The 12,327-nt window shown below is 35.7% G+C and overlaps 1 protein-coding gene across 4 annotated transcripts in view; it reads left to right on the top strand.

Annotated features, from left to right (window-relative positions):
* Arhgef28 (Rho guanine nucleotide exchange factor 28) overlaps positions 1-12,327 on the top strand; it is a 299,305-nt gene that overhangs the window by 200,383 nt on the left and 86,595 nt on the right. For all 4 annotated transcript variants that reach the window (XM_058574125.1, XM_046427126.2, XM_046427118.2 and 1 more), the window contains 2 exons: positions 7,757-7,964; positions 10,449-10,560. In XM_058574125.1, the coding sequence (XP_058430108.1) occupies positions 7,757-7,964; positions 10,449-10,560 (320 nt within the window). The remainder of the gene's footprint in view (positions 1-7,756; positions 7,965-10,448; positions 10,561-12,327) is intronic.

The following is a 12,327-nucleotide window of genomic DNA, read 5'->3' as shown; positions in this document are numbered from 1 at the left end:
AACTGACTAAGATGTACCAGAAAAAACTGCAACAAGACAGCACTTCCTGCTTATTAGACAGAAATTTTAAAAGTCTAATAATACCATGTTTTAGGAACATGCATTCAATGGAAACTCATGCACCGTTGAGAGGAATAAAAACTGTATAATAACTTTGGAGGATAATTTGACATTTTCTTATAAAGTTGTAAAGGGCATTTCCCTACCATGCACTAGCAGACATATTCATGAGTATGTACAGCAGCAGGAAATAACTCAAAAGGGGAATAAATAAGTAATTATGTATGCCTTTAAAGTATATATATGAAATACTATACAGTAATAAAAATGAATCAACTACCACTGCTCTGCATGCATCTCAGAAGCATAAAATTGAACAAAAAACGTGAGCTGCAAAATGCTGCAGGCAGATTTCATTTTTATAGAGCGCAAAACCAAATTATTTATTATTTAGAAGACATGTACATATGTTCATAAGCTATAAAGAAAAAATGACAGAATGAGGGGCAAAAATCCCTGAATTCAAGATAGCTGTTATAACTAATGAGATAAGTAGGGGACTGAGAATGGAACCATGAGAGTTTCCATGGTATGGTGAACGTTCAACTTTCAGTTTGGATGAGTTCATAAGTGTTTTATTTAGGTCCTTAAGCTTACAGATAACTTCCATGTGAAGTACTTGTACTGTAAATATATCACTTAACAATAGTTTCATTGTTTAGGATGTGATTGTATATATTTGTGTGTGTGTACATGCTTGTGTGTGTACCTGTATCTATCCATTCATACTATTGTCTGTTTTCCTTAGGGACTAGGCCAAGTTCCTCTTTCATTGGGTATCAGTCTGTTTTTGTTTTCTTATGTCCATGATTATATGCTCGTTTTCACATGTAAAATCATGAATAAAAATAAAAGTAGAACACACACATATGTGAATGTTTATATACATTTTTATCTATTAGTGGGATATCCACATAGGCAAATGAACATGGAGCAGGGATTTAATTGATCAGGAAGGAGAAGAAGAGAGAGTACCCAGCAATCAGTGGGTGCAGTTCTCTGTGCTATATTTTGCACAGATGAGGTTGCAAAACTTAAAGTGACAGGAGTTGGTACCAGAGCTTATGTATCATATGTAAATAATAAAATATTCCTTTTGGTTTGTAGTTTGTGAGTTATAGTTTTAGAGATATTGAAGAGTGGTCATGACTTTAAATTTCATAGTTAGGTTATTTTGAGCTCTTCATGGTATCTACTTGGGATAAGAGGCTGCCAGTCCATGCAAGATCCTTTACTGTTATATAGAAATACATTGAACTGCATGTGACTACAGCATTCTGCTAGAATTGTTAGGATTTGTTGAATGTGTGATTCCCAGACCTCGAGAAGTAAGTAAGTTCTTTAGAGGAGGCATTTTAGGAATATATGACAGAAAAGGTTCCAATGTTATTCTCTTTTCTTTATGCAAATATTTGCAGAGTATCAAAATTATACTTTTGGATCATGGACTGCTCTGGGAAGTGCAAACATTTCACCAACACCGATAGAACTTTTCTTCTTTGGAGGAATAAGAGAAGTTACTCAGAGTAAAAGTTTTTGGAAGGCTCTGTAGAAATGGCAGAGCTGGTCAAGGCAGAAGGAGAAGCTGTCCTAGCAAAAAACCCTCTGGCTGCCCCCACAGGCTGATGACCTCCTTTATACTCCTTCCACTCTGAAAACTGTAGGAATGATGTGGAGAACAGGTGACCCTGGAAAGCCTTATCTGGCCCTTCACTAACTTTCATCATGAGGGTCTGCAACATAATTGACAGTGAACTCAAAGTGAAATATGCTTCATTTGTTAATACATGAATAATAATAGCCTGAGGGTCTGGAACTTCTAATGAAAGAGAAATTGGGAGTAGGCAATAAAAACCATAGTCCATACAGGGACAAGGCTGATTGGAGCCTAAGACCTAAATTTTCTGAGTTTTGAAACAATATTTTAGTAAAATGTGCACAATATATAACCATTATGTTATTTAACCTTAATAGTTTTTTGAGATGTCACATGGGGAAAATAAGCAATAAAACATCTATTTAAAATATTATACATTAAAAAATAAGGTGAGGGAAACAAGTATTTGTTTCAATCTAAAAAAATTTTGTTTCACCATAATCCACAGTATAATATGTGTGTTTTGCCATCACCATCCCAACCCATACACACGAAATTTAAGCAAAGTTTTATGAAATAACATGTGGAATGTATTTCATAAAATCAGAATGTATTCTGATATTTTCTGTTTTATATTATTTTAAAAGAAAATTCTGGTCACAACCTAATGAATTGATTCCTATTCCATTAATGGAATTTAAATAACATGATTGTAAAATGAGAATCTATAGGTAATCCTGAAGCATACCAGTAAATAACTTATGTTAATACCTTGACAAAGAAAAGCAGTAGTCTAATTTGAATTAATGTAAAAAGAAATGTTTTATGGTATATAAGATAAAGTAATGCTAAATGCTACAACATTATGCTGTAGCTTTAAAGTAATGCTACTACATCTGTAGTGATGGAAAAACACGATCTATAACTGGAGCGTCTTGTAGTACAATAGGGTATTATGGCAGGCTGCCAATCATCTGAATAACTATTTTTCACTGGTATAGAGATCACAAATTGAAACACAGTTGCAGAGGCACAAGACATCAGCAAGCTTTGACTTGCCTGAGGATTTTCTTTGTATTAGGAAATCACATAGCATCTTGAATATCTATAATTTACTGTAACCTAAAAGCACCAGTATTTACCAGGAAGATTTTCTTAACATTAAGCTTCATTTTTTTTATAAATAATTGAATGGAATCCAAGATACTAAGTTTTGAATTAAGGCAAAGCACCTCCAATTTGTCCCCTTCTGCTCCATGCCAAGGAGAGGCTGTCTCTCAATATGTTCTTTTTATTTTTTCCCATACTGAGGATTGAACCTAGGAATGCATAACCACTGAGCCATATCCCTACCCCTTTTTATTTTCTTATTTTGAGACAGGATCTTGCTAAGTTGCTTATGACCTTGCCAAGTTGTTGAGGCTGGCCTCAAACTTGTAATCCTCCTGTCTCAACCTCCCAAATTGCGGGGATTACAGGTATATACCACTGTGCCCAACTCTCAATTAGTTCTTGAAGGAGAAAATTCTGATTTGGAAATCCTTTATGGTGCCAGTCATGGCTTATACTTACCACTCAGTTTTCTGGTGCCTTCTATTGCCTATGAAATGGTTCAAGGATTAGAAACTAACCAGAGTCCACATTAGAAGCACGTAGGATATGAAATTGATTTTTTTTTGTGTCCCTTTAGAGATTTATGGTTTACAAGGAAAAATAATCCAAATGTATTATAAATGTGTCTTCTGATCATTTATAATTCAAAATCAAGACAGTTTCATTGTGTCATTTTTTTTAAATTTTTTATTGTGGGTTGTTCAAAACATTACAAATTTCTTGACATATCATATTCCACACTTTGATTCAAGTGGGTTATGAACTCCCACCTTCACCCCATACACAGATTGCAGAATCACATCAGTTACACATTCATTGATTTACGTATTGCCATACTAGTGTCTGTTGTGCTCCGCTGCCTTTCCCATCCTCCACCCTCCCCCCTCCCCACCTCTCCCCTCCCCTCCCCTCCTCTCTCTCTACCCCCTCCACTGTATAACCCTGAGGGTCTCCTTCCATTACCATGCAATTTCCCTTCTCTCTCCCTTTCCCTCCCACCTCTCATCCCTGTTAAATGTTAATCTTCTTCTCCTGCTCTTCGTCCCTACTCTGATCTTAGTTACTCTCCTTATATCAAAGAAGACATTTGGCATTTGTTTTTTAGGGATTGGCTAGCTTCACTTAGCATAATCTGCTCTAATGCCATCCATTTCCCTGTAAATTCTATGATTTTGTCATTTTTTAATGCAGAGTAATACTCCATTGTGTATAAATGCCACATTTTTTTTATCCGTTCGTCTATTGAAGGGCATCTAGGTTGGTTCCACAGTCTTGCTATTGTGAACTGTGCTGCTATGAACATCGATGTAGCAGTGTCCCTGTAGCATGCTCTTTTTAGGTCTTTAGGGAATAGACCAAGAAGGGGAATAGCTGGGTCAAATGGTGGCTCCATTCCCAGCTTTCCAAGAAATCTCCATACTGCTTTCCAAATTGGCTGCACCAATCTGCAGTCCCACCAGCAATGTACAAGTGTACCCTTTTCCCCACATCCTCGCCAGCACTTGTTGTTGTTTGACTTCATAATGGCTGCCAATCTTACTGGAGTGAGATGGTATCTTAGGGTGGTTTTGATTTGCATTTCTCTGACAGCTAGAGATGTTGAGCATTTTTTCATGTACTTGTTGATTGACTGTATGTCCTCCTCTGAGAAGTGTCTGTTCAGGTCCTTGGCCCATTTGTTGATTGGGTTGTTTGTTCTCTTATTGTCTAATTTTTTGAGTTCTTTGTATACTCTGGATATTAGGGCTCTATCTGAAGTGTGAGGAGTAAAGATTTGTTCCCAGGGTGTAGGCTCCCTATTTACCTCTCTTATTGTTTCTTTTGCTGAGAAAAAACTTTTTAGTTTGAGTAAGTCCCATTTGTTGATTCTAGTTATTAACTTTTGTGCTATGGGTGTCCTATTGAGGAATTTGGAGCCCGACCCCACCGACTGTAGATCGTAGCCAACTTTTTCTTCTATCAGACGGCGCGTCTCTGATTTGATATCAAGCTCCTTGATCCATTTTGAATTCACTTTTGTGCATGGCGAGAGAAAGGGATTCAGTTTCATTTTGTTGCATATGGATTTCCAGTTTTCCCAGCACCATTTGTTGAAGATGCTATCCTTCCTCCATTGCATGCTTTTAGCCCCTTTATCAAATATAAGATAGTTGTAGTTTTGTGGATTGGTTTCTGTGTCCTCTATTCTGTACCATTGGTCCACCCGCCTGTTTTGGTACCAGTACCATGCTGTTTTTGTTACTATTGCTCTGTAGTATAGTTTGAAGTCTGGTATCGCTATACCGCCTGATTCACACTTCCTGCTTAGCATTGTTTTTGCTGTTCTGGGTCATTATTAAAGTCTTAACTCTAGAACTGACACAACCAAAGAAAAATATATTTAAAAAGGCTTCCTGTGTTCACATGCCCAGGACTCTGCTGGCCTTGACATTAGAGTGGTTTAAAATGTAAATGTTATGAATAAACTCAAAATGTGGAAGGTCAAATTCTTCCCTTTTAATTTTATAGTTAGGAAAGTTAAATGGGGAAAGAAACATTGTAGTCAAGAAGAATCAGGACCTGGCTCTGAGATGGAATAATTTTTTAAAAATCTCTACAAATGATAATTTATACTGTGCGGTGTTTGGAACCTTGCAGATGACTCATTTCTGACCTGGGTCTTGGCCCAGCTTTGAGGTGAGAGCTGCACAGGCCACTGCCCTCCTGAGCTTCCAGCTGAGGCCTATGGAGAGAATGCCACACTGCACATTCCCACATGTGGTCCCCACAGCCTCTGTCTCCACACACAGCCCAGTGGCTCTGTGTCATTTGCATTTTCAGTATTTTAAGGACTGCTATGTGAGTCTTGATACAATTACCTTTATGACTACATTTATAAATGGTGTGTTTAAGGCCTGTGCCAGTGTGTTGGAGTGTTGACCATATTTCCGTCTAGTGGTTGCATTTTCTACTCTAATTCTAGGTCTTAGATCCACTTTGATTTTTACTGTTGTGCAGAGTAAGAGGCAAAGATCTAGTCTCATCCTTCTACATATGGATATCTAGTTTTCCTAACACCATTTGTTTAAAAAGCTGTCTTTTCTCCAATGTATGTTTTCGGCACTTTTGTCGAGTATCAGGCACCAAGTTCCTTAATAAGACTCCTAAAGCATAAGAAACAAACCCAAAAATCTATAAGTGGGCTAGCATCAAATTTGAAAAGCTTCTGCAAAGCAAAGGAAACGATGAAAAGCATGAAGAGAGAGCCTACAGAAAGAGAAGATTTTTGCTAGCTGCTTCTCCATTAGGAGACTAATATCCAAAATATATGAAGAACTCAAAAAACCTCAATACCAAAAAAAGAAAAGAAAAGCTACCACCACCACCAAAAAACAATAAACTAATTAATAAATGGGTAAAAGTACTAAACAGACACTTCTCAAAATAAATACAAATGACAAACAAATATATAAAAAAATATTTTAGATCCCTGGCAATCAGGGAAATACAAATCAAAACTAAATTGAGAATTCTCCTCGCCCAAGTCAGAATGGCAGTTATCAAGAATAAAAATAATAAACACTGGTGATGATTTAGGGGGAAAGGTACACTCGTGCATTGTTGGTAGGACTGCAACTTAGTACAATCACTATGGAAAGCAGTATGGAGATATTTCAAAAAACTAAGAAAGGAACCTCCATATGATTTAGCTATCCACTCCTCAGTGTTTGTCCAAAAGAACCAAAATTAGGATACTGTAGTGATATAGCCACATCAATTTGTTTGGAACAGTGCAGTTCACAATAGCCAAGTTATGGAACCAGTCCAGGTGCCTGTCAATAGATGAATAAATAAAGAAAATGCGATACACACACACACACATACAAATACACAATGGAGTTTTATTCAGTCATGAGGAATGAAACTGTGGGGGCTGAGGCTATGGCTTAGTGGTAGAGCGCTTATCTGGCACATGTAAGGCACTGGGTTCGATCCTTAGAACCACATAAAAAAATAAATAAATAAAGGTATTGTGTCCATCTACAACTAAAAAAAAAAATACTTAAAAAAATAATGAAATTGTGGCCTTTGCTGGTAAATGAATGGAACTGGAGAACATCATGCTAAGTAAAATAAATCAGACTCAGAAAGTCAGGGGTTGAATGTTTTCTCTCATGTGTGGAAGTTTGATCAAAATAAGGGGAAAAAAGTGGAGTGGGGGAACTCCATAAAATAGAAAGGAGAGGGCTGGGTTTGTGGCTCAGTGGCAGAGCGCTTGCCTAACATGTGTGAGACACTGATCCTCAGCCTCACATAAAAATAAATTAACAAAATAAAGCTATTGTGTCTATTTACAGCTATAAAAATATTTTTAAAAAATAGAAGGGTGATCGGTGGAGCAGAGGAAGGGAACTGAAGGGAAGGAATGAGGAGTGGGAAAAGAGAGAGACTGTGGAATGAAGTTGAACAAAATATGTTATGTATACATGTGAATTATACAGTGAATTTCACAGTGAATTTCACCTTTATGTGTCTCTATAAATCTTTAATTTAAAAAGACACTAAAAGTAAATAGAAAAACGATCAGTATAGAGGAAGAGGAACAGGGAGAGAGAAGGGGAGGAAAAGGGGAAGTACTGGGGGCAGTAGTAGAGCAAATTATATTCCATGGTTGTACGAGTATGTCAAAATTATGTATGACTATAATTCACTAAAAAAAATTAAAAACATAAAAAAGAGTGTAGTGAGTGCTAATTCAAACCTGCTTTTGTTTCTTAAGGTACCTGAAATGTCTTTGGTAGGTAAAGATGTCCATTTGGGAAAACCTAGAAAATGGCTTAAAAAGAGGTGTTTGGAGGGAGAAAAAAATTAGTTACATATTAGTGTAAAGTTAAATGAACAACCCTTGCACCCTACAACAATGAGAGAATCTGAACTCTGAGAAACAGAAAGCACTGTCTGCCTGCCTGCTTACTGGATTATTTACTTACGGAATCTGTGCTTTAGTTCTAGCCTTGATGCCCTGGTGGCCGACAGTGAAGGGGACAGGCATTCCGAGCAGCCACACCTCTGCTATACTCCAGTGTCTCCGAGTTCCTCAAGAACTGGGATTCCTAGTGGCGATGAACTGGACTCTTTTGAGACCAACACTGAACCAGATTTCAATATCTCCAGGACTGAATCACTTTCTTTATCAAGTAATCTGCACTTGAAGGTATTCTTATTGGTGTTTTTTTGGGTGTTAAATATGCTGAGTATGTTGTCTAAATCAATCCATCTATCTGAAAGACAAATTCTGTCTTACTCACAAATATGAACTACTTTTTGTGGTAGAGGAGAGACTCCTTTGATGTCTGTTTGAGTCTCTTTAATCTTTGTAACTTGTTTAATTTTTATAGTTCTTATGATGGTTGATTTATGTTTTCATTAATTTGTAAGGAGTACATGCCACTTTTTACAGACTTGGAAAATTTTAATATTTTATATAATGATATCTACCATCATCCCTTAAGCAGAAGGAAAAAAAAAAAGGGTAGTATTAAATGAGTTCAAGTGATCAAACTTATTTTGCTCACATAAATTTTAACCTGGTCCAGTGATGAGACAAATGATGTTAGGCAGAGATGATATTGGTTCAGCATTCCTGGCTTCATGAACTAATCAGCAATATCATAAACATTTTCGGCTTTGCCATTGGAGCAAGATTGACTCCTGTTGAAATTTCACAAAAGAGTTTCATTTTCTTGTAGTTGTTTTTAAAAATACTAAACACCTTTTTTTTCTAGTCTTGCAAAGAAAGCCCTTTTGTGTTTGGACATGTTTTCTTCCTATTTGATTTCTGTTATCATCTACTCATTTCTTTTTAAATCGAGCTTACTACTGTAAAACAGTGTGTGCCCTGCCCAAATTTCTCTTAACAAGAACATATTGTTGTTAGGATAATATTTTTGTACCAGGCCCTACAATATACAAAGTGTTTAGTGTGTGTGCAAAATATATACTTTTCTTATAAGTCACCTAGAACATAATTAATACTTTTATTTGTGTTTTTTGAGTAGATGAGGTACTTGAAGGGTTAGAGTTTTGTCCAGAGAGACTCAATGGTGATAGAATCATTATTTTAATCCATCTTCTGACCACAAATCCTTCACCCTTTTCTCTTAGCTCTGAGGTCTGTAGAGCTATTGTTATCTTTTGAATCTGAACAGCATGTGACATTTCTGGATAAGAAATGGGTATGATTGTTAATGTAGATACTAATTAGTTTTGCATTTTGAATGTAATTGTGAAAAACTCAATATAACTTGGAGTGAAAAATAATTCAGTCTTTTAACAGCTTCGTGTTGTTCATTTTTAGAAGAGTTTGCCCTAGAAACTTTATCATGCCTTGCCTGTGTAATTACCCCAAGTATAGTGTTTTGCCAAAGGTTTTTGGACAATTTTCAAATTCCATTGTCTTGAAATGATTACCATATATGACTTAAATGAAGAAAATGGCACTTGGCTAGATGCTTGGTGGCCAGGTCACTGTTAGGTTATAGGACAGCCAGCATCCTATCACCCTTCCCACTTCTAGCCCTGTGGGTGCTTCCTGCTAGGACAGTCAGGGAGCCACAGTCCAGAACCTCTGAAGCAAGATCAGCTTCTGTTTTCAACTTATCTCTTCACTGTTAGACTAACAAATGTACCCAGGATGAGTGTGTTTTCACTCAGGAACTGAAGAGGCTAGTGCTTGTGAAAGACAGTTTCTAATGGTTTAATTTTAGAAAAGACTTTTGCATTACTTTCTTTTAGCTCTAACCTTAAATGATATCTCAAAAACACATGGACAGGATAAATCCTAAGGCCTCTGTGGAATAGGAGTTGGATACCATAAATGACTTTAATGGAGTTATAGTGCATACTCATCTAAATTTTCTAGAACATATAAGAAAACCATGTTTTAATTATCTTGCCATCTTGCATTTTTCATGTGTTGCCAACATAATAATAGAAATAATATGTAATTGGGGAAATAGGAACAAAAATTACAGGTCATTAAAAAGGAATAATATTGAAGAAATGTAAATCAGTGATATTCAAACATCACTCTAGGTGCAGCATGGCAGATCTATTGAAAAATGATCATGGACTAGTAGCATTTGTATATTGACCTAATGTATTTGACCCTAGAGGCATCAGCTAACATTGTAAATTTAAATAGCTCTTTGGAAGCTTAAAAAAAACTCTTAAAATTGTAGGTGGCTATTCTTTTACCTTCTAATAAGCCTAAAGTATAGAAATCTCAGTATAGAATTTTGTTTGAATGCTACAGTGTAAAATGAAAAAACTGGCAATTCAGTTAACAACAAGTCAAACACATCGATCATGCAGAGAAAATGTCATTTGACTTAATTTTTCATTTTTAAAAAGTTAGTTGGAATAGCATTATTGCATATGAAAGTATGTATAGGAAAGCTTCCCCAAAGCTTGAGTTTAATAAAACATTAGAAAGACAACATTTTAAAAGTTGTGAGAGGCAAACAGAAACAAATAATCCATAAAAAAAATCTAAGAAATGTTCAGGTTGAATTATTTTTTCAAAGACATTGACTTTATAACATTCATGATGAACATGTAGTTTCAAGTCTTCTGTAGAATTTTTTTGAAAGCTTCATTACCTTCTTCTTCATTACCATTCCTAATACTTCTCTTTCAGGAATCATTGCTTTCTGGAATCCGCTCACGTTCTTATTCTTGCTCATCACCCAAAATTTCCTTAGGAAAAACTCGGCTGGTGCGTGATTTTACAGTGTGCAATTCAAGTGAAGGTAAACATTATTTACCATTTGGCTTTGGAAGCATTCTGTTCCAGAACAGATTTCAGTTATAATAAGACACAAGAAGAGCAAGTTTCAATCCCATTCCTGCAATTGATTTTTCTTTCCTTCTTTCTTTTCTTTTCACAGTGCTGGGTTTGAACCCAGGGGTATTCTACCACTGAGCAATATTGCCAGCCCCTACCCTTTTTTTTTAATTTTTTTTTTTTTTTTTTATTTTGAGACAGGGCTTTGCTAAGTTGATCAGGCTGTCCTTGAACTTGTGATCCTCCAGCCTCAGCCTCCTCAGTTGCTGGGATTACAGGCATGCACAATTGATTTTTCTAAGCTTAGCAAAATCCTTTTCTCATTGGATGTCAGTCTAGTAATAGATTTAATGGTGATGAAATTGCACATAGGTACATACCTCTTTGTTGCTTTGTTCTTTGTATGAAATGTTCTCCTTGAGGATAGTGCAATAAATTATAGTCAATTCCAAGTTTATTTCTGTGGGGACTTTAGAGAATTTTATTTAAGCAAATAATAAAAGTCCTTTTTGTCTTATGTATAAAGTGTTGAAATAATCCAATTCCTCAGAGCCAACACATTGCAAAATGGAGTTTCTTTCCTTCTTTATTTAGCAAGGGACTTTGGAGAGTTGAATAAGAACAAAGTCACAACACTTGCAAATATTTTCATCATTTTAGGGGAGATGGTGATATAAGCAATCAGAAATATAACTTCTATACAATAAACTTTTACTTGAAATAGTAAAAGGATGTAAATTATAATCATACAGCTTGAAGAATTTTTTTTTAATTTGCACTTGGACCCATACCTATATTTTATTTATTTATTTTTATGTGGTGCTGAGGATCAAGCCTAGTGCCTCACAGGGCTAGGCAAGTGATCTACCACTGAGCCATAACCCCAGCCCTTGATGAATTTTCAAGTGAATCTGATCTATAACTAGAAAAATTATGATCAATTTAGAGCTCCCTCATGGCCTCTGTCAGCCCCTGCCCCAATTTCAAACTTTCTTCTGAAATGGAATTACTTCATGCTTTGTATAAGTAATACATTATGTAATTATTACATTTAAAGTCATATTTGGAAGTAAGTATTCATGCCAAGGCAAAATACATAACATTTTAATGAAAACTTTATATATATATATTTAATAATACCTTTGTAGTTTGTCATCTTTAAGAGTTATATAGACTCAGAAAATCCTCTCAGTGTCCCAATACACAATATTTAAAATTGGATTTATTTCATTTCTTCCTCTTTTCTTTTTTTTTCCTTAATTTATTACATTTTTAGTATTATTTGGCTTTTCATGCTATGTGGAGCAATACTGAGAATGTAATCTTTGTGCTTGAAACTGCCATCCTAAGGTCATAACTTATATATGGCAGCTGTTCAAAGAATACTTGTTGGTTAAATATGATGGACAATAAGTATAAAATACAAAACAATTGCTACTTTGAGTTTTCCCCCTCTTTTCCCAGGATGCATTATTAGAAGAGAAGAAAGTAAGCCTGATAATAAGTGTCAGTTTGGGGATTTACAATGGACACGTTCTAAAGGAAAAGTTATCAGAGAATGTAAACTAGCTTGAGAGGACAGGAAAGAGAAGGTGAATTGAATTGGCTCTCAATTGTTTTTTCCTTTGATTTCGTGGGTCCTTACAGAATCTCCAGGTCTCCCCATCCTTAGTTTAGGTTCTTTTTAAAGGTAACTTTCAATTTTTCACTGGCAGTCCTAGCTGATTAATTA

Source organism: Marmota monax, unplaced genomic scaffold (assembly GCF_021218885.2).
Source record: "Marmota monax isolate L192 unplaced genomic scaffold, Marmota_monax_Labrador192_F-V1.1 WCK01_AAM20220418_F8-fsc00018, whole genome shotgun sequence".
In the NCBI taxonomy this organism is placed as follows: domain Eukaryota; kingdom Metazoa; phylum Chordata; class Mammalia; order Rodentia; family Sciuridae; genus Marmota; species Marmota monax.
The sequence above is the reverse complement of the archived record's forward strand: the minus strand, read 5'-3'. Positions and strand labels throughout refer to the sequence as shown.